General features: G+C 45.9%; 1 protein-coding gene across 1 annotated transcript in view; it reads left to right on the forward strand.

The window, feature by feature from the left end:
• Positions 1 to 27,947, forward strand: part of MEP1B (meprin A subunit beta) — a 263,585-nt gene that overhangs the window by 201,097 nt on the left and 34,541 nt on the right. The window contains exon 12 of the mRNA XM_069220087.1: positions 15,273 to 15,452. Within this exon, the coding sequence (XP_069076188.1) occupies positions 15,273 to 15,452 (180 nt within the window). The remainder of the gene's footprint in view (positions 1 to 15,272; positions 15,453 to 27,947) is intronic.

The following is a 27,947-nucleotide window of genomic DNA, read 5'->3' on the forward strand; positions in this document are numbered from 1 at the left end:
AGTACTTGCCAAGCCTAAAACTCCCCTTTTTCTACATATAAGTCACCCCTAAGGTGTGCCCTAGGTAACCCCTAGGGCAGGGTGCTGTGTGGCAAAAAACGCTGGACATGTACCTGTATAGCTTACATGTCCTGGTAGTGTAAAACTCCTAAATTCGTTTTTACACTACTGTGAGGCCTGCTCCCTTCATAGGTTAACATTGGGGCTGCCCTCATACATGATTGAAGTGGTAGCTGCTGATCTGAAAGGAGTAGGAAGGTCATATTTAGTATGGCCAGAATGGTAATACAAAATCCTGCTTACGGGGGAAGTTGGATTTAATATTACTATTTTAGAAATACCACTTTTAGAAAGTGAGCATTTCTCTGCACTTAAATCTTTCTGTGACTTACAATCCACGTCTGGCTGGGTTTAGTTGACAGCTCCTTGTGCATTCACTCAGACACACCCCAAACACAGGGTACTCAGCCTCACTTGCATGCATCTGCATTTGGAACGGGTCTTCCTGGGCTGGGAGGGTGGAGGGCCTGCTCTCACACAAAGGACTGCCACACCCCCTACTGGGACCCTGGCAGACAGGATTGAACGGAAAGGGGACCTGGTGGACTTCTAAGCCACTCTTTGAAGTCTCCCCCACTTCAAAGGCACATTTGGGTCTAAAACAGGGCCTCTGCCCTACCAACACAGACACTTCCTGGAGAAGAAACCTGAATCATAACCTGCACCCTGACAAGAAGAACTGCCTGGCTGCCTAAAGGACTCACCTGACTGCTTTCTACAGAGCACTGCTGCCTTGCTGTTGCCCTGCTGTCTTGCTGCTCTCTTGCTGCTCTCTTGCTTTGCTGCAGAAGTGCTCTCCAAGGGCTTGGATAGAGCTTGCCTCCTGTTCCCTGAAGTCTCAGGACCTTCTCTCTTGCAACTGGACTCCTTGTGCGGTGGAAAATTCTACGCACAGCTTGTTCCACGGTAAAAATTCGCCGCACGGCGAACCAGAAAGTCGCCGCTCGACTTCGCGAGGAAAAGATCGATGCGGCGCCTGCGGTGCGACCGGAACTTCGACGCACAGCCCGCCTGGACAACGCCGCCTGACTTCCAGAGGGGAAATTGACGCAGCACCTGCCTTGAGGGAGAAAATTCCACGCATCGCCCACCAGAATGACGCGCAACCGGTCAACAAGCCCAGGATTCCACGCACAGACCCCAGGGCGTCTGAAAACCCCACAACCCGAAGAGGAGAACCGCCCGTACGCCGGAAATCTACGCAACGTCTTCCCCACGTGGAAAATAACGTCGCAAGTCCATGTGTGAAGGGGCGAAACCGACGCACACACCATTTTTCCACGCATCTCCTCCTCTGCGGCCCTTTGCCGAGATTTTTCACTCAAACCAGGTACTTTTTGCTTGAAAGAGACCTTGTTTGCTTTTTAAAGACTTAAGACACTTTATATCACTCTTCAGTGATATCTTTACATTTTCTTATTGCATCTTTGATCGTTTTTGACCTGCAAATATCCAGATAAATATTATATATTTTTCTAAACACTGTGTGGTGTATTTTTGTGGTACTATAGTGTGTTATTGTATGATTTATTGCACAAATACTTTACACATTGCCTTCTAAGTTAAGCCTGACTGCTCAGTGCCAAGCTACCAGAGGGTGGGCGCAGGATAATTTGGATTGTGTGTGACTTACCCTGACTAGAGTGAGGGTCCTTGCTTGGACAGGGGGTAACCTGGCTGCCAACCAAAGACCCCATTTCTAACATGTATCATGTCTCACCCTCTGTTTTAACAACATACATGCCTTGCCAGGATAGAGGAATTTTTATAGTACATCCGTTGCACCCTTTTCCTCCAAACACAAAGATTGAATGTCTAGAATTTTTTGATGCATATACACCTACACTGCATGTGCATGGATATCACCCCTTTTCCCATCTTGAAGAGGGGAATGCACAACGTAATAACATCACACGCCACATTGTATCGCATGATGTCACAATTTTGAATGCTGCCTCCTTACGTGAGTGAACATGAGAAGAGCTACATAAGTAGTTTCCCCAATCACTAGTAAAACTACCCTAATGCCAGAGTAGGGGAATATTAGGCTAACACGCGGACATCTTCTCTTGACAAAGTAAATGAGGAATGGTCTAAATGAAATGGGAGACATAACTAGGCTGTTGTTGTACCCAGGAAATTTAAAAGCGTAAGGGACTTTATGGGGTTACGAGTGTGCACAAGACATAACCTGGCATCATCGTCTATGTGTGTTTTTCTACTTACTGAACATTATGGGAGAAAGTGACTGTGATACTTGCTTTTGGCATATACCACGAAGTAATGGCTGCATGGATATGCTATCATGACTTTATTATTGTTAGGGCCATAATATTTGTCTGAGTAAGATCTATATCATCTCATCAGCTAAAAAGCTGCATGGTGTGTATATATGATCATCTGCATGCTTAACAGAATAGGTCTGTGTGTCTTACTTTTACAAAGAATAACCAAGGGCGAGCAAGCACAAAAATCTATGTTTTGTCACATACATGTGTAAATATGATTTTTCAAACATAAGAGTGTGACTACAGAGCGTGCCTATTACAACCAGGAAGATGATTTGACCCTGATTTAGGGTAACTGCTGAAGAGAGTGTACCCACACATTCCCCCTTTGTGTACTGCATGTGCTTTTGCGGTGACACCACACTGTTGTCTCTTTGGAGACATCGCTGTGTGTTTTTGTTATGTACTTCTTCCTATCTGCAGTGTAGATGCAATCAAACATTGATTTACTTCACTGTGTTTCTATATGTCTTTTATCCACAGGAAATTACATTTACTACTTTCAAATGATAGGTGTGTGAGAGCGTTCCCCAACTTAAGCCTTGCATTCATGAATGTGTATGCTACCTAAGTAGGGATCTAAAACAGGTCTGATGAAGGCTTTTGACCCATGCAGATATTCAGTATGGCTGAAAGATGTTTGCACTAGATAGCTGATGCATGAGCCACTGAACGCATGGACATACCTCACTTCTATTTATAATTTTACCCAGGGTACCCATCTTTTTGGTTTAGCCCAAAGGTAACTTTATCATTTTGGATCCCTGCACCTGCCCAGTAAATATTTATTAAGAACTCTCTCAAAATCAAGGTTGAGTCCATCCTGGTCTTATTTACTTACCAGGGCGGGATAAGGTCACCAATGATGAAGCATGCCACAAAAGTGTTTGTGAGGTTTCCTTATTCAGACTCAGTGGAACATGTTTTCAAGTGCTTAGCACAATCATTCAGACAAAGGGTGTTTTGTTTTGAGTAATATGGAGATCTCAATATAGTCTGGGATGCAGAGAAGCAAAGATTCACCTGTTACTCAGTGGAAAGGCAATTCTCAAAAAACTACGCCTCAAATTCGCAGACATAATGTTGTCAGACATATGGCATTTTACCCCAAGGTGCACAGGCTATACAAACAATTTGACAATCAGCAGCTAAGCCTCTCCTAGAAGGTCTACACAGAGCAGAAATGAAAGATATATCCATATCTTACCATGCACATGTGGTAGGTAACTGAGGCCGGCGGTTGCGGCCAGTGACTTTTGAAAGTGGTGGGGCATAAAAGTTATTTATGAAAAAGAAAGCAAAACGAGTGACACCAACTAACCCAACAGAGTATCTGGCTTCTGGCTAAAATACATTGTTTCCACATTCACCAGGCAGGCAAATGAATGCTCATATGATCTACATTAGCATAAACACAACAACATAACTCAGAAGTAGTGGAGGCATATTGTAAGAGTTATGCTAAGCAGCATAAAAAGGGAAACAATGGAGTACATTTAGCATTTTGCAATGATTCAGCCATTACTGCAAGCATAGAGTACTGTCTGTCCTGTTAGTTGCTAATTCATTGCATACCAACTTGGCTACTGAAATTATGATATTCACTGGTAGAGGCCTAGTACAAGACTGTTTCAGCCCAGGTGTATGACACAGAAGCCTGTGGGTGACTAACTCGGTACTGAGAAAGAAGGCAATTGTATTATCAACAGAAAAGGGTACATCGTGGCCTCTAGGAAGGAGCGCCCACTGCTTCAGACAGTGAACCAAAATAGAAAAAGTAAATTGTATCAGCATTTTCCAGGTTTCCAAATTTATGCTGAAGAGCTTTACAAGTAGCAAGGTAATATTTGATGTACACCCTGAATAACAACTCCAGAAAATCACTGGGACAGAATATTGAGGACAAAATATCAAACAAACATCGACAAGTACAATTTTCTATACCTAACTCCACATATATGTAGCTATGTTTCTGCAGTTATATACTTTCAAGCTATGTAGATGTGGAGATAGGAATGGTAAATCTGTACTTCCCTATATGCAGTTACCTTTCAATACTTTGTCCTTCAATATTTTATCCATAATATTCTTGTACAGCAATATTCTGTGGTCAATATTCAGTGGTACAACTGGAACATTTTAATTCTTCTTTTCATTTCACAGTTCTGCTATGGCACTACCAGTATCATTTCAAATTATTGCTCTACTGCTGTCTGATAATATCTTTATATGCATGATTTTGAACGTTCGTTTTGTACACAGGTTAGGGAGCCTAGTGGCAGGGCCTGCCAAATGAAATGGTGATGTACACTACTATGAAACAATTGTGTCAAACCTTGTAGGAAACGGATTTAAAAAACAGCAAAACCACCGGTGTTTTTATAAAAAGAAACATTGCATTTCAAACCATAAACACATTAATAAATGCCAACTGTAAGTAAAATAAAATCTCCATGTGTTTTCATGTTTTAAAATTCACACAACCCTATATGATGATTTAAAGGTGCTGTCCTGGCTTCGGTTTTCAATAATATGGACACTTCACTTCCGTAGCATTTCACAATAAACTTGTTCCCTCCAACATTGTGACATTTTCTTTCCTGACACTGTAGTGGATCCTATTTTGTTTTTAATGGGCATTTAGCTTAGCCTTCTGGCTTGCAGACCTGTGCCACTGTCACCTAGTAACTTTAACCTCCTTAGCCTGCTCTGTATTAGCCTATTTATTTTATTGTTTCTTTTAAGATGGCTGCCTTTGTTTTTAGTTAGAGAAATGTTTGTGTTTTGTGTTATCAGTGTCACTCTGTGAAGGCGTCACTATCAGCATCATAATCAAGTGATTGACGTATGTATTCACATCATCTCCCCTTTTCCCTTATGGGTGACAGGAAGAAAATGTACACTTGTGGATTGTTTACATAATTGCCGGCACGAGTATGCCTTCTTATCTATTGTTTTGGAACATACCTGCGTCAGGGGTCCTACTTGGTCTGTGTAAATACACCTCACACAGACAGGGTCATTAGAGGGATTCCTACCAGATGATATCGACGCCATCTATACTGCAAGTCACCTTGATGCAGACCTAGCCTTCTTGTCACCACAGAGTCTGATCTAAAGACCTCACTCCAAGGTAACGAGGGTTGGGGGCGCTTCTCATGGACATGGTTCTGGCAGATTAGGTTTATCACACCTAACTCTCATTAGGTTAGAGATTAAGACCCTCATTACGACCCTGGCGGTTGGTGATAAAGTGGCAGTAATACCGCCAACAGGCTGGTAGTAATTACCGCCAAAATATGACCATGGTGGTGTTATATCTGATAGACAGCCAATGTACCACACCGACTGCCAGGGCAGAAACAACAGTCACCGCGGCAGTAGCTGCCTACAGCCAGGCAGAAGACTAAATTCCGCCCACCATATTATGACACCACAATCCGCCACCTTTTCCGGGGTAGTACTAATGGCATCAAAAGCCTGGCGGAAACAGAGCACAAAGGTGAAAGGACTCACCATTGGAGACACAGGGAAGAACCATGCCGCCATGGAACCAGAACTGCAAGTTTTCCCGATGATATTCTACCTTATGCTCCACCTGGAACACCAACGCCGGCAAACACGACAACGGTGAGCTCAGCCGCCTAGCACACAAGGGAGGGGGGGAGGGAAAAGAGAGTGACACACACACGCTCCACACACACCCGACATACACAAAACCAGATGCATTACAAAAACAATCATTTCACAAAAGCCTGCTGAATAATGCAAGGACAACAGATTGTAATCAGTCCAACAATAAATTGATAATTCCGATTTGGCCATGATACAGATCAGTACATAGATATAACAAAGGGACACTGTTTAGTCCTTAGCGCAAAGGGCCCACATGGCCACAGGGCACAGTCCAAGGCCCCACTCGAAACCTGCACCAATCCGGAGAGAACACTGCAGGGGCATCAGTTGTCAAATAGGCAGGCAACTCAGGAGGGTGGGGTGGCACCTCAGCCGGTTGCGGGAATAAGCCCACTGGTTCTGGAGGGGGCAACATGCTCTGTGCTTTGTCCTGGGGAGTGCAAGGCCACGGTCTCTGGAGTGGGTGTTTTGCCCACTGGTTCTGGAGGGGGCAGGCCGCACTGCAGGCCATGGAGGCTGGACTATATGGCGTCCGCTGGCGGTGACGGCTGCACTGAGGTGGTGGTTGTGGGAGGCTCCTGCTCAGCCCCTGTACCCACTGACGGCTGCACTGTGGTGGTGGTTGTGGGAGGCTCCTGCTCAGCCCGTGCACCCTCAGATGGCTGCACTGCAGTGGTGGTTGTGGGAGGCTCCTGCTCAGCCCCTGCACCCTCAGATGGATGCACTGTGGTGGTGGTTGTGGGAGGCTCCTGCTCAGCCCCTGCACACTCATATGACTGCACTGCGGTGGTGGTTGTGGGAGGCTCCTGCTCAGCCCCTGCACCCTTAGATGGCTGCACAACCACGGCTGGCGGTGGGGGCCCTGGGACAGCTGGTGGTGGTGTTTGGCTGGCAGTTTCCACTGGGGTAGAGTGCCTCCTCTACTCCTGCTCATGGGTTGGGGATCCCTTGCCCTTCCTGGCACTGGTGGATAGGCTCTTCCCCCCTCTGCCTGCTGGTGCTGGATCCTTCCCCTTCTTAGCAGCTGGTGCAGCCTCCTTCCCCTTCTTAGCAGCAGCTGCAGGCTCCTTCCCCTTTTTAGCAGCTACTGCAGGCTCCTTCTTAGCAGCTGGTGTAGTCTCCTTCCCCTTCTTAGCAGCTGCTCCCGGCTCCTTTCCCCTCAGTACTGTTGTCCTGGAATCCTTTCCACCATGAGTAGGTGGTGCAACCACTGGGCCCCTGGACTGTTTGGCTGAGGTGCTTGACAGGGTCCTTGCTACTCTGCCCATGCGTGCAGGATGGGGGGAGTGGTAGGGAAGAGTTCAATCTGGGAAAGGAAAATATTTTTAGGGACAGTGGGGCGGGAAGAGGGAGGGGTAATGGGAGTGGAGGATGAGGGAGTGGTTGTTGGAGGTGTTTGTCTGCTGGATTTGGGTGCAGGTGCATGGGCTGTATGCTGTTGTGAGGTGATGGCTGTTGGGTGTGTGAGTGCTTGCGTTTGTGTACTTTAGGAAGGGGACAGACACAGTGGGAGAGGACACAGAGGACACTTGCATGCATGTTGTGGAGGTGTCTGCCATTGAGGTATGTGTTCTGCCTGGTGTTGTGATGATGCTGATAGTGGATTTTGATGCAGTGCATGCAGGTGTGAGTATAGAGGCAAGTGGCTGGGAGGTAGAGGAGGAGGAGGGGGAGACAGTGGAGATAATGGATGTTGTTGTGTCTGCAAATGAATGGTGTTTGTGTGAGTGCCTGTGGGATGAAGTGTGGAGCTTGTGTTTGCCTGTGACACTCTTGGGTGTTGTCTTGTGTGCATGCTCATCTGCCTGCGTGCTTGGAATAGGTTGGGATTGAGGGGAATGGGACGGGAAGTGGAGATTGGAGGGGGGGATGGTTGAAACAGGGACAATGGCTGCCATCAGAGAGGAGGCCAGAGCCTGAATCGATCTCTGTTGGGCCGCCAATCCACTGTGAATGCCCTCCAGAAATGCATTAGATTGGTGCATCTGGGCCCGCAGCCCCTGGATGGCATTCACAATGGTTATTTGCCCTACAGAGATGGGTCTCAGGAGGCCAATAGCCTCCTCACTCAGGGCAGCAGGGCTCACTGTGGCAGGGCCTGAGGTGCCTTGGGTGAAGAAGATGCTCACCCTCCTGGGTGAGCGGGCACGGGCAACTCGCTGAGGGGCTACTTGGAAGGCGGTACTGGTACGGGGGTGGTGGCTGTACCTGTAGCTGGGGTGGTCACAGAAGTGTCCGCCACCACCAGGGAACTCCATCGGAGGAGGTATCTGAGTCTGTATCGTCCCCTCCAGTCTCTGTCGTGGTGCTCCCCTCGCCCTCCAACCCACTGGTGCCCTCAGCGTCAGTGGACTCTGCCTCCAGGGTCCTGTGGGATGCAGCTCCCTCTGTTGCTGGTGCCTCTGCTCCTCCACCAGATAATGCTAAGGCACATAAGGACAGGATGACAAAACAAGAAAGGGGGAGAGGGACAAAGGATTCATAGTGTCAATGGCTGCACCAACACCACAGTTGGCGTATACAACACCCTCACACACAGGGAACAGGCCTACGAACAATGCATTGCACTACCAGTGAAATGGCTAGTCACTAAGGAATGTGGAGGGGCACACACCGACGAATGCAGCACACCTGGGACCCAGGCAGCCCTGCCCAGGAGTGAGTTCTAACAAGCTAGGTAAGCAGTATTTCCCATTCAGACCCTTAGCCACCCGAGGACCCACGCTGCTATGTCTGGCCTGGCCTAGGGGCACCCAAAGACACACATGGCCCACCACACACTTTCTCATCACCATTGGTACACACATTGCCTAGCCCACAACAGGTACACCACCAAGAGGACATCCATAAACCCCCTTACACGAGGTCTTCATACACAACTCCAAGCATTCAGGCCACATGCATCGTGTCCACAGTGTTCTCACCTGTTGGTCTGGAGGTCCATACAGCAGTCCTTACTGGGGTAGGATCCCATCCACCAGTTGCTCCAACTTCTCCAAAGTGAAGGCTGGGGCCATTTCCCCTGTCATAAGGGCCATGGTAAGTTCCAGACACAGGTCACAGCAGCACATGCAGTGTAGGTCCTCTCCTATGGAAGGTCAGGAAACAAGTGAGGAATCAGATAGAAAATGGCGGTTACTTCCGTGGCAGTGCATGCCGTCACCGCCGGCATAGATCACCATTGGCCACTGTACCGCACAGTGCCCAATATTAACCAATGAGGAATTGCACGTCAGTTCACGACCGGCTACTGCCACGGCTCACAACTTCAGCGGCATTACCTCACTTCCACCTGTCTGTCCACTCAGGACAGGCGGTTGCCATTTCTGGGGTGGTGGACAGGCCTATCTATTATTGCTGCATCACAGGATCAATTGGCACATATTTCATTAATTACAATGTCCCATTACATGTTTGCACATTGTGGAGTGCTGTTGTGGCTCCATTGTTCATTTTGTGACAGCCTACTCACTCTTGTGTCCCTAGATACCTACCGCTGCAGATGAATACGAGATGGAGACATACCCCTCTGTACTGATCCCTGGTGGACTTGGCTACACTGGAGGACAGGCACATAATACTGATCTATAGACTGGACAGGGCCACAATCACAGAGCTGTGTGCCCAATTGGAGCATGACCTGATATCTGCTATCCGTCAACCCAATGGGATCCCCCCTCTTGTGCAAGTGCTATCAGTTCTCCATTTCCTGGCAACTGGTTCTTTCCAAGTGACAGTTGGCTTTGCAGCAGGAATGACACAGCCAATGTTCTCAAACATGCTAACCAGAGTGTTGTCTGCCCTGATAAAACACATGTGATGCTATATTGCATTCCCCCAGGTTGAGGATTTGGCTACTGTGAAGGCCGGATTCTATGCAATGGGACATATCCCCAACATAATTGGTGCGATTGACGGTACACATATTGCATTTGTACCCCCCACCAGAATGAACAGGTGTTCAGGAATCGTAAGAGTTTCTACTCGATGAATGTAAAGATGGTGTGCTTGGTGGACTAGTACATCTCCCACATCAATGCTAAGTATCCTGGGTTGGTGCATGAAGCCTTTCTCCTGAGGAATAGCAGCATCCCCAATGTGACGGCCCAACTACAGTGGCACAGGGTGTGGCTGATAGGTATGCCTTGGTTCACACCCAGTAAATGTTTGTGTATGCCTATGCTGTTGGCCATATAGGACAGTGTGTGGCTAAATGTTGTTCACCAATATTTGCAGGTGACTCTGGTTACCCAAACCTGTCATGGCTGCTAAACCCTGTGAGGGCAGAAAAACGTTATAACGAGGCACATGGGTGAACCAGAAGGATCATAGAAAGGATCTTTGGCCTCCTGAAGGCCAGGTTCAGGTGCCTCCATCTGACAGGTGGATCCCTGTGCTACTCACCGAAGAAGGTCTGCCAGATAGTAGTGGCATGCTGCATGTTGCACAACCTGGCCATTAGATTCCATATACCTTTTTTTCAAGAGGAGGAGACTGGAGATGCCCCCGTGGCAGCAGTGGACCCTGAGGACAGTGAGGATGAGGAGGATGAGGATGTGAACAACAGAACACTAGTGATCCGTCAGTACTTCCAATGTCATACAGGTGAGACAGTGCAACTTTACAATTCTATTACTATTATGTGTGGCATGGCCATGCTGGCATTACCCACTTCTTTCCCCTACTTACTGTTACCTCTGGATATTGATTTTGCAGATGTTAGTGATATGACACATTCTCCTGGTGTGATCACAACAGCCAGCTACAGGTCATTATTTCTATGCTCATTGTATGTACAGTTTATTTGCAATGGTTGTTGCTGTTTCAATCAATACAAATTTGCAAAACATGAATTACTCGTAATCAGTTTTTATCCAAGGAATGTTTATTGTAGTGCTAATATCTAGAGGGTAAAGTGAAATGGGATGGGGTGATGATGGAGGAAAGTCCAGGGTATTGTTCCAGACTGTTTGTAGCACAGGTGCATTGTCCATGGGGACATAGGAAGGGGAGCTATGGCAGTTCAAGGTGGACAAGGTGACTGAGTGGGACACAAGGGTGACAATCAGGAGAGTCTAATTTCCCGGCGGTGGTCTTGGCAAGTGTCTCTGGCTTCTGTCTGGTTCACAGGGAACGTTTGCGGGGTGGGTCACCTTCTGCAGGGGGAGGGGTGCTGGTGGCCTGTTGGTCCTGTGGCGGGCCTCCTGGCCACTATCGGAAGTGGAGGGCTGTTCAGTTGGCTGGCTAGTGGTAGGGGCCTAGTGGTGTGACACTGCCTCCCTCATAATGTTGGCCATGTCTGCCAACACCCCTGCTATGGAGATAAGGGTATTGTTGATGGTCTGCAAGTCCTCCCTGATCCCCTGATACTGTCTCTCCTGCAGCCGCCTGTTCTCCTGCACATTGTCAAGGATCTGGCCCATCGTGTCCTGGGAATGTTGGTAGGCTCCCAGGATCTCTGAGAGTGCCTCCTGGAGAGTCGGTTCCCTGGTCCTGCCCTCCCCCTGGCACACAGCAGTCCTCCCGGTTTTCTTGTTGGCCTGTGCCTCTGTCCCCTGAACGGTATGCCCAGTGCCACTGTCCCAGATTGTCTTGGGTATGAGGTGTGGCCTGGGGTCCCTGTTCAGATGGACACACTGCTGATTGACGTGTCCTGAGGACAGAGGTGTGGGTACGCTGGGTGGGTGCTGGGGTGTTGGTTCCTGATGGGGGAGGCTCTGTGGTGGTCTGTGACTGTGCTTGGGTGGCCGACTGTCCAGTGGTCCCTGATGGGCCAGGTAGAACATCCAGATCCTGAAGTCCAGAGCTACTGTCATCACTGCGGGCCTCTTCTGTTGCTGGACTGGATAGTGGTGGCACGTCCTCTCCAGTGACATTGGCTGGGGTACCTGTGAGGATGTAAATTATGTATTATGCTTCAGGTGTCTGCCATTTGTACTTCTGTAGCTTTCCTTCTATTGTTGTTGTTCCCCTGCCAGCTTTTGCTTGTGTACATTAGTGTATAGTGGTTATGTTAGTATCCCTAGTCTGTGCATGCTTTGGTGATGAGTGTCCATGCAGGGCTGTGCAGGGTGTCCATGCATTGTTACAGCATGCAGGGCTTGGCATTGGGATCAGTGTGATGTGATGGTGGAGTGTGTGGGATGGAGTGGAGTGATGGGAGTGAGGGTGAGGGCGTGAAATGGCATGCAGGTATGGGGGGTGATAATTGTTGAAAGTTGACTTACCAGTGTCCAGTCCTCCTCCAACTCCGGCCAGGCCCTCAGGATGCAGTATTGCCAGTACCTGCTCCTCCCATGCTGTGAGTTGTAGGGGAGGAGGTGGGGGTCCACCGCCAGTCCTCTGTATAGCGAGCTGGTGTCTTGCTGCTAGGGAACGTACCTTCTCTCGTAGGTCGTTCCACCTCTTCCTGATGTCGTCCCTTGTTCTTGGGTGCTGTCCCACGGCATTGACCCTGTCCACGATTCTCCGTCATAGCTCCATCTTCCTTACTATTGAAATCTGCTGCACCTGTGCTCCAAATAGCTGTGGCTCTACCCTGACGATTTCTTCCACCATGACCCTTAACTCCTCCTCAGTGAAACAGGGGTGCCTTTGGGGTTCCGTGGGTGTTATGTGATGTCTGTTGGTGAGGGTGTGTTGGGGAGTGTGATGTGGAGTGCGTGAGGGGTGTATGGGTGTGATTGGTGTGTGTGTCTAATTGTCGCAGTGGCCTTGGTGTCAGTCTGGTGGCAATGATTTGTATTCATAAAGGGTTGTGGGTAATGTGGGTGTGTGTTTTATAATGGTTTGAGTGTGGTGTGTGTATGGGTATCATGTGTGTGTTGTTTGAATTGTCCAATGTAGTGTTATTTTGTCTGTGGGTGTCCATTGTGAGCGCGGCAGTATGTACCACCAATGGTTTACCGCCGTTGAATGTCTGCCGTGGTGATTTGTGGGTCATAATGTGATGGGCATTGTTCTGTTGGCTTAACGGTGTGGGTTCTTGGACCAACACTTTAACACTGACCTTTGGGCTGGTGGATTTGTGTCTGTGGCTGTATTCTGTCAGATTGCTGTGTGTGTGTCATAATATGATGGATGGATATTTGCCAGCGCGCGGTAAGTTGGCAGCTGTCAGCACAGCGGTAAGCACCATTTACCGCCAATGTCATAATGTGGGCTTAAGTTCTTCATGCTAGGGCTTTTCCATCTCATGTCTATTGCAAGATGTGGCGGTCATTGTATTCACGACCCTCATCTTCACAATTATGCTTCTTGCAGTGTTTATTGTCATAATCATTGCAGCTCATGGATTTTACTGTAGATTGCAGTCATTTCAATAAACATATTTAAAACTTTCCTGCATCTTCTTCATTTCCTATGTATGACTGAGACTTATTGCTAATGTGAGAAGAGGTTAATCTCTGTTCCACCAGGACTCCCCTGAGATGTCGCATTCTAGAGTCCATACATAAAGGCTGCCAGAAATCACCTTTTACTGTTTGGGTTTTTGGAGGGGTATTGCTTGTAAGGCGGGTGGGCTGGACAGACAGTTGCAACTTGTTGTGGGATTGGCCTAGTTGCCTACAAACAAAAGTGCTGTTATCTAGCAGTCTCGCCTCGGAGCTATTCCAATTTCTTTATCTGAGAAATCCTGTAACTCTTCTTTCACTCTGTGTCTTAAATTATGAGGCAGTTCGTCTTTTGTAAGACCTGGGACAGCTGAACTTTTGACTCTTACGATTTTGTTTTGAATTCTAAATCCTCATCTTAAGTTTGAATTGGAACACAGTTCAGTGTACAGCAAATCACACTATTCATTTTGCAGAACAAATCCCCACCTGGCAAGTTTACAGTATTTGAATCACACAAAATAAATTGGAGATCATTTTCTTTACACACTGTTTTTAAATGGACATTGGCTGATAACAAGTTGGTCATTGGCTTATTTGAAATTTCTACAACTTGCACTTCCTTTCCCAAAAGGGGTATGTTTGGGACCTCCATGAAATGTACTGTGGCCCAGGTAGCACCAGTATCAATCCAGAAAGATATGGGGTAGCCATTCACCTCACCATCTACATATGGGCCACGCTGTATTTTTAGGACTGCTTTAAGAATGCATTCCTCCTCCACTCTTAGGCACCAATGAAGTGTGACACATCTCGACGCAGGATCTCGCAATGCAATGGAACTGACTCAGCGTAAGTCAGCACTCCGCATCAAGAACAGAATGTTCACTTCTCAGTGGAACTGACCTGGCCCTTGTATCCAGAATGCACTTCACTGCAGTCACCATGAAATTGTGTCATTGTCCAGGTCCAGCTCAACTATATAACCTCATTAGGTGCTTTGTGCTTCTTGGTGCCACTTTTACCTAATAATTAGAAATTTCATAGCTTCATTTCTACTGATTAGATTTTTGTCATTTTGGTGTCAAATTTATTAAATCTTACTCCATTTTTCTATTTGGTGTGGGAGTTTTCTTGTGCTGTGCTATCACTTCATTACTGTTTAAGTGCTGCATAAATACTTTACACATTGCCTTTAAGTTAAGCCTGACTGCTTTGTGCAAAGCTAACAGAGGGTTAAGCACAGGTTAATTTACTGACTGTAGTTCACCTTGACAAAGATTGTGGCTGTTACTTGAGAAGGGCTCATACCCCCTTCAACCAACAACCCAATTTCTCACAGAACTTATATTTAGGGATATTTACTTTGGTTATTCTGATAAAGATTAATTACCCATTGTATGTAATGTCCATGCGATGCTATAAAAATATTAACACAGTGAACTAAAAAAATCAAGCAGAATATGTTCTGGAAACAATCTACATTTTACTTGATTTCTTTCTTCCGTTTTTGTTTACTTGTTATGAAATTAAAATCATAGTGAAATGCAAGCAAATAAAGAATTTTAAATGATTTGTTTTTTCAGAACTCTTTACAAAGTAATCGAGGTTTAGATCCATCTTAGAAAATTTCTGGTCCTCGTGCTTTTGAATGTGTTCTAACCAGAAAAGTGTTTTGACTCCAACAAGGTACCGAAGACTGCAGTACTTCACATTATAACACTTAAGGAAAACCAGTTGGCTGTGTGTTGAACATTCGAACTGAAAGAGGCTTTTAGCCTCTAATGGCACCATTATTATGAATTATTTCTAAATAATATTTAGCATTTTACTTTATATGGTTTTTTAACTATTGAGCACGTTGTTCTTTACAATAAATAATTTGTGCTAGAAATATACAGTAGTAAAGACTGTGCCATTTTTTGCGTACTGACATATTTTTTTCTTTGTTTAGACAATGGTACATTTTACTGGGACAGACCTGACACTGTGGGATCAGAACAGACTTTCCCTGATGGAACAAAATATTTCAGGGGTCCTGGAAAAGGCACTTCTGCATTCATCACACATAACAGAGTAAGAAGTAGAGATTTTATGAAAGGGGATGAGGCATATATTCTTCTTTCTTTCGAAGGTAAGTGTTAGTTAAGATCAGTTTGCTATGACAGTTTGTTTTCTGTAGCTCTCAATTTCCATGCATTTTCCACATCAGATCTCATGTAGGGACATTATGTACAATCTACCAGGCGTGGCCGTACACCAATCATCTTGTGAATTGCAGGTACAAGGACCAATTAGGAAACGTGTCTGTAATAATGATTGTAAACAGACCAGATGGTTTTGTCTTCCTTATTTCACTTAATCAGTGTTATTATGAATCCTAGGGGCATATTTATACTCTGTTTGCGCCAGATTTGCGTCTTTTTTTTTTACGCAAATCCGACGCAAAGCTAACTCCATATTTATACTTTGGCGTTAGACGCATCTAGCGCCAAAGTCCTTGGAGTTTGCGTCATTTTTTAGCGTGGACACCTACCATGCGTTAATTATATGCAAGGTAGGCGTTCCTGTCTAAAAAATTACTCCCAGGCCTGTGCGCCTTATTTAAACTCCCGTGCAAAAATGACGCACGGGAGTGGGCGGGCCTTAAAAAATGACGTCCAGCCGCGTTTGCGTCATTTTTTAACGCCTGCTCAGGGCAGGCGTTAAGGGACCTGTGGGCTCGGAAGGAGCCCAGAGGTGCCCTCCCCTGCCCCCAGGGACACCCCCTGCCACCCTTGCCCACCCCAGGAGGACGCCCAAGCAGTTGTGCGTCAAAAAAGTATAAATATGGCCCCTAATGTTTTAAGTAATTATCAAGTGACCAGAAAATACAAATATCCATTGTTATATATTTCCCCAAACTGGTGGCCAGCCTATTTCGAAGTACTAACAATTTTGGCAAGATATGAGAAGTGATGCACAGGAAGACGAGGCACCTGATCCCAAATGAATGCAAATCTAGTACTCCCTGGGGATACTTTTGATTTACCCTAGGGTAGGGCACACTGTAATCTGGTTTCCTCCTTCTGTAGTCTGAAGGATGTCCCCTACATCTGTAAGCCCATATGAAAGTCCCGGCTCGTTGTACCATGTGCATACTTTTACAGTGCCGTGGATGCACACAGTGGTGACACTCGCTTCTATAATAAATGAGATCATGTGACTTCTGGTGTACATATGTTCTTATTTTAAGGAATGGAGAAGTTCACAAATATTATTTGCGTTGCATTTGTAGTATTAATCAGGAATATAAGAACAGAGGAGCACAGAAAATTATGCCAATTACTTTTCCTTAACATCTCGTTAAGGCTACCCTTAGATGATTGTAAACATCACTTTGTATGCAAATTTAATTGAAGATGAACCATGGTGGCTACCCATAGAGTCAAATTAGGGACAGCCCTTATCTCGGTTTTACTGTCCCCTCTTGATCCTATGTCCACAGAACCTACCTAAATGCAAAAGACAGGAGGCCAGGTATGAAAAAAGGTTAAAAATCTGCATTGCTGCACTATTTTGCAATTCGCAAAACATTTCCAAAGTATGCCTGGAAAGCGAAGTGACCTTGTGATTATGGTGAATTGCATTGTGTTCTTTTCTGGTATAACTGGACATTAGTGCACTATTCCACCTACTGAAATGCCATATTTTTGTTGAGCCGTACTAAAGCTTTTTTTTTCCTTCACCGGAAGAATATTCCTATTGGGCAGCAGTAAATTCCCCGACACCCCAACCAATTTCCCAGAAGGGAGGACACAGTTCCATAACCCTCTGCACACTGAAAGTAAGTTTACTTCTGCCTTTGGCAGGAGTAACTCTATTACCACTGCCCTTGTTGAAGTGGTCAGAGAGGAGTCTGAAAATACCCACAACCCCTCGGAATATTGGTGTTCCCAAACTTTCCATTGAAACCTTTCCCTGGCACCCCAACTCATCATACCTTGAGTGGGTTTTATTTGCGGTTCATATTTCAGCAAAATGGATATGGCTAAATATGATTGAAACGGTTTACGAGTGCACAGTATCAGTTTGGGATTATTTTACGCACAGAAACTCACAATTTTTATTAAATTAGATTAACACATGCTGAAATAGTTTTGTGCATTGGACCAAATATTTCCCATCAGAAGCGGCACCTTGACGAGGCTTGCTCCACTCAGCATCCTATCTGAAAAGGGGAAATCACCCCCAACCCAAACGATTGCACTTTCACATGCTGAGAATGAATTGACACAGACTGGCAGTAAGCAGCTATCCATGTGTAAAGGAATAAGCATATATGCAGGAACTTAGCTTCACCATAAGAAAACTCTCCATTGACTCAGACGTGCATGCACCCTAATGCAGTGTTTCCTGAACACAGAGTTGTGTTCAACCCTATGTTTGCCTGGCTTTGCACAAGCCTAATGTCTCTGGTGCAGCTGTGCTTTGAAATACCCAAGCCAAAACAAGTGTCCAGAAATGTGCTCACAGAGTGGTGAGGAGGCTTCTTTGCCCACCACCAGAGACTGGAGGGGTTCTCCAAGGTGTATCTACAAGTGCAGAAGCTCACAGAGGTCCTCATGGTCCTTGTGTATGCACAGTGTGCATTTGTGCCCACAGCCCAACCCCCACGAAGGGCTAAAACCGAATCTGCCCTCTTCAGTCACATGACTGCCTTTCTCCTCCCCCAGAAATTGAGCTATTGGCCTAGTGTCATTAGCACTTTGAGTCACAAGATATCTAAGTTTCAAGGAATAGCAAAAACATAATCTTGAATTAGACAGCATGGCGCTGCGCGATTTGGTCTTCCGGGGAGCTTGCCAATGTTGGCCAGCAACCATGCAACATGTGTATAAACATAGTAATCAGAGCAGTGCTCTCCTCTACCAACTAGTCTCCAAGAACCTTGAGTTGTGCTTTATTCCCACTGAGAGGACCCAGTTGGGTGCCCTTGCCACATCAGCTGCGGACATCATGACTGCCTTTTCTGCCTATTATAGAGGCTTATACACCCGTCATCCACCCCCTCCAGTGGAGTACGCTTAACCACTGCTGGCGGATAGGCTCCTCCCAGCTCTCACCAAAGCCCAACAGGCATCTTTAGACGCACCTCTAACAACCAAGGAAATTCAGATGGCCATCCGGGACTGAAAACCCAGGAAAACTCCAGACCCAGATAGGTTTCCTCATGAATACTATTTTCATTTTTGTGACATTTTATCCCCACATCTGCTCCAGCTCTACACCCAAGAAATACAAATGGAGTCCTTTCCACGGAACTGGACTTAACAACCATAGTTTATATCCCCAAATCTATGCATACCGCCCCATCTCTCTGATCAACACTGATGTCAACATCTATGCTAAAATCCTGGTGACCTAGCTCCAGACGGTTGTGGGTTGCCTAGTCCACCCATACCAAAGTGGCTTTATACTGAATTGTAGATCAAGACACTGCATTTGGCACTTACTGGTCGCCCTTGTTCACAGAGATGACCTCCCTGCAGAAGTGACCCTCCTGTTGGTCGACTTTGAAAAAGCATTTGACACAGTTGACTGGGGCTACCTAAAGATGGTGCTTGATTAGATGTCACCCGCTTTCGAGTTTTGGTGTCCCTTCTTTACTCCTACCCGACGGTGCAGGTTATGATCGATGAGGTGTTATCAGAAACATTTCCAAGTGAATGAGGCACCCACCAAGGAAGCCCAATTTCTCTTTGATCTCTCCATTGAGCCTCTTGCATGATTAATTAGGTGAGATGCGCAGATGCAGCAGATGCAGAGCTTGCAGTAGACTGGGCCCCCCGAAGACAGAATTGCATTGTAAGCGGACAATGTCCTTCTTGATCTCACAGACCCCAGAACCTCTGGACCACGCACCTTTGAACTCCTCTGCCTGCTTGAAAAAGCCTCTGGCATCCACCCAATAAGAAGTATTCCTTACTTGCCCACTGTGGGGAAACAGTGCCTCAAGTGCTTGGTGAGATGGCATCCCTACTCGTCGTCTCAGCTTCAAATACCTTGTGATTCACATAGCACTACTACCTGAGCACTCACATACACTTAACCTGTCACCCCTTTATGAAGACCACTAGAAACAGCATTTCAGCATGGCACAATCTTCCTCCTAACTTTCTGGGTAGGGGCACCTTAATCAAAATTACGATATTTCCCGGGAATTTATGTAATCTGCAGAACTTCTAGCTTCACATTCCTGACACCAGGTTCAGTGATGCAGGAGAGTTGCTGCGTTCCTTCCTTTTGCGTGGTCATCCTTCTCGGATCCACACGCCAAATGTCGACACTTGGTCTATGATGGCGGTATCATGGCAGTGGATATTCACATCTACTACTGGGCATCACATTTACTGGTCATAAATGAGTGGCTAATTGTTGGCTGGAGCTTAGCGGATTGGGTCTGGATGGGTTGATGCACTTCCTTTATAGTCAGCCAATTCCCCTTGTAGTCCCAGAAGTTACTACGGTGATATTCCTGGTGTGGAGGAGGGCCCTCCACTTCATAGGCTGGGATAGATGCCTAACCGGCCAAACCCAGCCTTTGGAAAGGGATCGATGGCTGGAACAGATGTCACGCTTGGAGGGCTTCAGTAAGTGAGACCTGCTAGGGATCACTACTCCAGGTGACATATGGCACGAGTTCACCATGTTTTCATTTGCCAACCTCCGAGTCCAATTCTCACTTTCTCACACCCAATTTCATAAAAATCTCCTGATATGTAATGCCCTTGGCTGCTACTATGAGCATCTTCAGAATCTCCCAGAATTCAATCATCTTGAACAAAGCTGATGATGGGGAAGCTAGGGCATGATGGTACCTCTCAACTTTACCACACCCTGCTAAAAATAATCCCCCGGAGTCTCTAAAATGGCTTCGTCAGAATTGGGTAGAGTGGTTTGGGGAGATTGAGGAGGCTGAATGGATGGAGGCATACATGGCCCCCCGAGAGTTAGCGTTCTCAGCCCGATTACGTCAGAAACAACTATACTACTTACACTGGGTGTACATGACTCCCCAGTGCCAAAATGCAGCAGGGCTCATCCTGCACCCAAGTTGTACACAACATCACCCTCCGACAGCAATTTTTTTCCACATGGTGTGGCAGTGTCGGATAATTGCTCAATACTGGACTATAATTATTGGCACTTTATCTGCAGTTCTACATGCTCCAGTCCAACTGACTCCCAAACATGATGGATGATCTTGGGGGCTCCTGGGGGAACAGAGTTCTGATGGGCCTAGCAGCCCTAGTGGTGAAAAGAGACATTGCACAATCTTGAAAACACCCCTAGCTCCTGAAGCTGACACAGTGGCGCTCTGGCATAGATTGGTGTGCGTGACAGCAGGAACTGATCTAGGTGATTGCCCCCAAAAATTATTGAAAAATTGAGGTAAATGGTGGGAATATTATGGTTTATCTACTACATTGGATGATGTGTCTGTCATTGATGGTTGATCTATTGGAGTTGGGGGGAGGTGGGAGGATGGAGATTTATCACAAAGGACCCTCTACTTTTGTATTTACCCTGGCATGGTGTCATGCTTTCTTTGTTTCACAATTGCAAAATTCTATGCATTTGTTTTTTTTTTAAATGTAACCTTTTAGACAAAGTGAGTTCCCCTGGCTCCATAACTCTTTATTGCCAACATAGAGACAGTTTCACAGCACCGGAAACTCGCTTTTTTATCACTGGAAGCCTCATTTATGCTGTTTGTTTGTTGTAGAACTTTTCCAGTGAGGGAGGGCAGCTAGTTATTGAAAACCGTGCATTAAAGAGTACTGTTGTTGGTGGGAGGATTGGATCGTATTGAAATCACGCAAACGTCACAGCAATCACAATCGGTTAGTTATTTCAAATAGGTTGCAAGGTGGCTGCTCAGCACTGCCGCTCTACTTCTTTTGTGATATGTGATTGCTGCTTTATTTGTGTTATTCAAGTTCTCTTGTGCTGTACTGTCATATATTTATAAATAAAAAGAAATCAGGACATTCTATCTGGAATTCAGCTTTGATGATTGTGTTATACTGTGATCTAGTCTCAATATTCACATTAACTTCTTTGAACAAGACCGTGCCTGCTCCAGAAACCCACTCCGAAATGTTAAGTAGTTTTGAGAAGCCGAGTCATTTGCAGGAGAAGTATCTAGTGTCCTGCTTTGTAGCGAATGTTCCCAATCACTTCTTTGTTCCTGGCAAAAATGCACAAGCAGTGCAATTTAACACAATAAACCACCACAACTTGGACTTTAAAAACACTAAGGGGCATATTTATACTCCGTTTGCGCCGAATTAGCGTCGTTTTTTCGACGCAAATTCGGCGCAAAACTAACGCCATATTTATACTTTGGCGTTAGACGCGTCTAGCGCCAAAGTATGGGCAAATAGCGTAATTTTTTTGCGTGAACGCCTTCCTTGCGTTAATGAGATGCAAGGAAGGCGTTCCCGTCTAAAAAAATGACGGCGACGCAAATGCGTCGTATTTATACTCCCGGGCAAAAATCACGCCCGGGAGTGGTCGGGTCAAAAAACCCCGCATTTGCGCCACTTTTTAACGCCTGGGTCAGGGTAGGCGTTAAGGGGCCTGTGGGCTCAAAATGAGCCCACAGGTGCCCTCCCCTGCCCCCAGGGACCCCCCCTGCCACCCTTGCCCACCCCAGGAGGACCCCCAAGGATGGAGGGACCCACCCCAGGGACATTCAGGTAAGTTCAGGTAAGTATAATTTTTTTTTTTTTTAATTTTTTTGGGTGGCATTGGGGGGCCTTATTTGTGCCCCCCTACATGCCACTATGCCCAATGACCATGCCCAGGGGACATAAGTCCCCTGGGCATGGCCATTGGGCAAGGGGGCATGACTCCTGTCTTTACTAAGACAGGAGTCATTTAAATGGCGTCTAGGCGTCGAAAAAAATGGCGCAAATCGGGTTGAGGTGATTTTTTTGCCTCAACCTGACTTGCCCCATTTTAAGACACCCTAACGCCATTTTCCCCCTACGCCGGCTCTGCCTGGTCTACGTGGTTTTTTTCCACGCACACCAGGCAGCGCCGGTCTGCTAGCGCCGGCTAACGCCATTCCCTAAATACGGCGCCCGCATGGCGCTTCAGAATGGCGTTAGACGGCGCTAAATTTTTTGACGCTAAACTGCGTTAGCTCAGTTTAGCGTCAAAAAGTATAAATATGGGCCTAAGAATTCTTAGTGTACCTTGTCACTGGTTCATCACACTACTTATGTGCACCCTGATTCTCAAACATGCTTACACACTGAAGTGCTTCTTAGGTATGCATGAAAAGGTAATTGCAATTCTACATTCCATATCAAGACTCATAGGATTAGTCACATTATGTTAGCTTAAACGGAAGGTGTTTTTCTGCCTTCAAATTTTTAGGGTTACGGTGGGAACATATTGTTTCCACAGGATTGCCAGTGGGGCGAGGTGATTTTGGGGACGCGGTGAATAGTTGTATAATTTCTTGGTCTCATGGGCATTGACATTCCCCTCACTGGACTTCCCACCTAATTTGCTGATCTTTAATGCTGCCATAAGAAGATTGGCATATGTTATTTAGGTTTCCTAAAACGTAAAGACCCCAACACTTCATAGGGATTCACATAGGGAACGGTATTTTGCATGTGGAGAAAAAAAGTTAAGGCACGCTTCTATGTTAAATGTATTTTCAACACAAAGGATTTACTCTGGTAGAATATTTGACAGTGTAAGATTAGACATGTGCAAGGCAGTCTACCTTTTGTGTGGATTTCCATGCCTAATGTTAAGAAGTTTGTAAATCCACCAATAGGCAATAACCTACCCAAACTTTAGGGTGTCTGATTGATTCTTTGTGATTCGAGTCAAGCAATTCAGAATATTTTTCATGCCTTTATCTTTTAAACCTTATTTGCTATACCCTTCCCTCCCCGCCCTCCCCATACAGTCTCGTTCCTTAGTATAATTACGCCCAGTACATACAATCAGTAATGAACATCGGCGTGCGTACAATGGTGAGGACATCCTTTGTTTGAACCGACTGAGTAGTCCCATGCTTCACCCTCTTCCCCTTACATTTTGGGCCTGACCTGCTCACTATACTCCAGTTGACTGGCCATCTTCATATCCTTTTCCGACTGTACATTTTGTTTCATGCCTAAACTCCCAGTGCACATTGGTGCTCTATGTGGCACCATGGATGTTTAATTTTACAGATGCATCAAAATAAAATTTAATAACAACTAAGCACACACCAGTTTCTTTTTCTCACACTTCAGTCTGTGCAGTGAAAGCAAGTGGATGTAGCTCAGCACATGACCAGTTTTTGCACCCACCTTTGCTTCATGTAAATCTGGAAGACCCTTGTTTGCCCTTTGGGACCCATGGAACTGTCCTTGCTTGGAGGTATACAAAACTCTGTAAACTCCAAACTGGATTTAGATGTTGGCGGTAACAGGTCTGCTGCCACTTTTTCGATGAAAACTTAGTCTGCTGGCTTGGCGGTCTTCCCTCCTGATTTAGATGTTGATGTTCCCATAGACTTTAACCAATCCGAGTCACTCCACTCCATCCAAGGATTCCCATCCGCCGTGACACCATCATAGGAAAGTGCGGCTGGAAGTGTGACTCAAGCTACAGGTAATGCTGTGCAGATTTGTGGCAAAATGTGGCGGTTTGACCTTCACTTCTGAGTTGGTGGATTGGGGGGAAAGGGGTGAAAACCCACCTTTGTTCCCGATTCCACTTCTGTTTTGGGCTGAACACATCTGGAGAACACCCTCTGTCGCTGCTGCCACTGGACACTGACAAAACACAACCCCACCCCCTTTCCCTGGCATGAAGGTAGGGAACCTGCATTAGCTGTGTATGTTGAGTGGTCACTGCACATGAGCTCCGAATCACTGCAGAAATATACATATCACAGTAATTTTTTAACATTACTGTGACATGCATATGTCAGAGTCACAAGTGGGTCAGACACGGATAGAGACACACTGGTACACAACATATATCACACACATAGACAACTGTCATTTTTGTGTCAGTATTCATTGTAAATGACGGTACAATCATATATGGGAACTGTGTCCATGTGTACACACTGAAAGGGGACATGTACTTGTCATTTTGTGCTTCGAGTTGTGTGTGTATGCGACTAGATGAGTGAGGTGGAGGGGAACTGGAGTGGGTGATGTGGCTGTGTCAGTATGTGTGCCACTTGCATATGGCATTGATGTTGTGTGAGTGTGTTAGTGTAGATGAGTGTGTAGTTGTGTTGGTTGTTGTAGTTGTGTCATGTGTGGGTGTTGTATAAGTAGTGTGCATATTTTGCATCACAGGTGTACGTCAATGTGTGCTTGCGGCATGTACGTGTTATGTTGTGGTGGCGTGGCAATGGATAACGGTGTGTATGTGGTGTGTTGTGTGTGATGCAGGGGGGCACATATGGCAAAGGTACAGTGTGTGCATGTCACTTACCTTATTCCATAACCACTGCCAGTCTCCAATGTCCATTGAGTCCAGCGTTGTACTCCCTCCTTCACCAAACCACTGCCAGTACACCACCTGCAGGATTGTAACATCTGAATACGGCAGGTGGAACGCTGTCGAATTGACGGTCTTCTTGGGTCTGTCCCCACTGTGGTTTGGCAGGAACACTGCCAAGATCGAAATCAGACCTTTTGTCCTTCCTCTGTTCCCGATTAAGTATATGTTTTTTTCTGAGCACCTGCAGGTGCACCATTGGCCAGTCCTGTGATGTCATCAGAAGTCAAAGACTCCATGATGTCACTTCCACCACTGCTAGCATTTTAAAGAATTTAGACCTGCTCTTTGTTTGTCATACAGTATAATACATGTTAGAGTTACACAACTATTAGCATGTCCCTTCTTCATCTTGTTTGAAATAATATAACTGATAAGGAATTTAGCAAAAGTTATTTATTCAAAGGATCTAATCTCAAGGAGTTCACTGACTTATAAAAAAAAAAGAACGATGCAAAGCACCTTGAAATTGGCCCAGAAACCCATTGGTGGCTTGCAATATGCTAGTTACATAAAGGATTAGGAGGAATCTTTACGTTTTAATACATGCTTATGAGCACCTTTCTGATACCAATATATTTTGCAAGCTATCGATTTCTTTATAAATAACATTTGTTTCTTGTAAGAATTCATCCTGAAGATATATTGGTATATCTTAAACCCCCTAAGGTCCAATATAATGGGTGCTTGCTCAAAATAAAATGTCATGATCTGGTACTGAATCTGCATCCCAAATATTCATAGTGTCCTGGTACCAGCCTCATAGGAAATGTTCCTGCCATCCTAAAGTCCACCTCCTGCATGTGGACTTATTGTCATGTCACTGCTCTGCTACAAGAATACCTTGTGTTCTATTAAACCCTTACTGCAATTTGGACCTGGAGTACTCCTGTCACACCGGCACAACCGTGTTTCATGCCTACAATCCCCTCTACTACAAATATAACTGGTGGACTCATGTCACTAAATCTTTGTATAGCCTGTATTATCCCAATCCAAACTCGCTCTCAGGCTGACTTTGCAGATTACCAGATCACATGCAGCAGCTCTGGCCTGCAGACTCCTGCTTACCCGGGAGTGGGTGCCACAGGAGGGCCACTTTAGTGTGATTTACCAGCTAGTTCTTTTTGTTACTTTCGTTCCCCTATAGATGCACAGCCCCCACTGTTGGAACACAGGCACCCACTTGAAGTGCCAGTTCATAGGCCATGGCACATGCCACTCAGTTATACCAAAGGGAAGTAAAGGGGGCCACAGACAGTCTGGCTTTTTTTCTGTTGAATTAAATTGCATTAGCATTACTTTGGACTATACGCCCCAGTTCACCTGGCTGTGGCAGTGGCCAGACTTGGTTTTATGACAAGATACATAGTGCATCTCTTAAGAACATGAATATTTATGCAAAGCCTGGACTTGCTTTCCTAAAAAAGTTCCACAGCCCTTTTGCAGGCCTTTTTGGTGGTAATTATTTTTATTGTATTTTTGCATGAGATATCCATTTACATTTACCAACTTGATACCATAAGAACGAAGACAGGCACAGTACAATGTAACGAAATCTAATCACAATAATGCACCGTCTGCACAACACGATTAAGTTCTGAACAAGAAACTGGCAATGAGCCAGGTGCAAAGTATAACAGCAATCATGAGGCAATCACAGTTCAAACTCCCATGTTTATGTACAAAAGGCCATTCATTAGGACAGGATCGCACAAACACTGCAACATGTAACCAAGACAACATTTTCTGATAACCTTAAACATATTAAACATGCTCCCCCCTTGTGCACCCCACCATTCTCTCACCATAATGCTTCACCCATTCCTTACACCTTACACCCAATAACCTCCTTTCATCCCCAATGTCTATCACTTCCTTTCCCAATCATCCTCTAAACACAGCCTCTTTCTCCTGCCCCAGGCATCCTACCCAAACCATTTCCTTCACCTGTACTCCTTTATTCCTGCCCCTGAGGAGTGGAACAGCCTGCACCTGACTCTCGATCCCCCCAACTACCACAACCCAGAAAAACCCTGGAGGGTGTTTTACTGCTGCAACACAATCACTCGTGATCATTCCTATCCCACCAAACCCATTCATTCCTCAAACCCCCAGTGTTAGAAATGGGGTTTTTGGTTGGCAGTCAGGATACCCTCTGTCCAAACAAGAACCCTCAGTCTAGTCAAGGTAAGTCACACACAATCCAAAATTATCCTGTGCACACCCTCTGGTAGCTTGGCACGAGTAAGTCAGGCTTAACTTAGAAGGCAATGTGTAAAGTATTTGTGCAATAAATCATAGAATAACACCATATAGCATCACAAAAATACACCACACAGTGTTTAGAAAAATATAAAATATTTATCAGGATAATTGTAGGTCAAAACAAATAAAGATGCAATGAGAAATTGTAGAGATATCACTGAAAAGTGATATCAAGTGTCTTAAGTCTTTAAAAAGCAAACAAACTCTCTTTCAAGTACAAAGTACCTGATTTAAAGTGGAAAATCTCCGCAAAGGGCCACAGAAGAAGAGATACGTGGAAAAATGGTGTGTGCGTCGATTTCTCCTCTGCACACACGGACTTGCGTCGTTATTTTTCACGCGGGGAAGTCGTGCGTCGTTTTCCAGTGCGCGGACAGTCTCTTTTTCTGGGTCGCGGGATTACCAGATGGATTCTTCAGCTTGTTTCCCGGGTGCGTGTTGTTCCGGGAGGCTGTGCGTGGAATTCTCGGTCTCACGGCAGGCGTCGCGTCGATTTCCCCTCTGGAAGTCGAGCGGCGTTGTCCTTGCGAGGCCGTGCGTCGAAGTTCCGGTCGCCCCGGAGGTGTTGCGTCGATCAGTGTCGGTGTGCAGCGATTTTCTCGCCGCGGAGCAAGCTGTGCATCGCAATTTTCGGCGCACGAAGAGTCCAAATGAAAAAGAGAAGTCTTTTTGGTCCTGAGACTTCAGGGAACAGGAGGCAAGCTCTATCCAAGCCCTTGGAGAGCATGTTTACAGCCAGACAAGAGTTCAGCAAGGCAGCAGGGCAACAGCAAGGCATCAGTCCTTT

Source organism: Pleurodeles waltl, chromosome 2_2 (assembly GCF_031143425.1).
Source record: "Pleurodeles waltl isolate 20211129_DDA chromosome 2_2, aPleWal1.hap1.20221129, whole genome shotgun sequence".
In the NCBI taxonomy this organism is placed as follows: Eukaryota; Metazoa; Chordata; class Amphibia; order Caudata; family Salamandridae; genus Pleurodeles; species Pleurodeles waltl.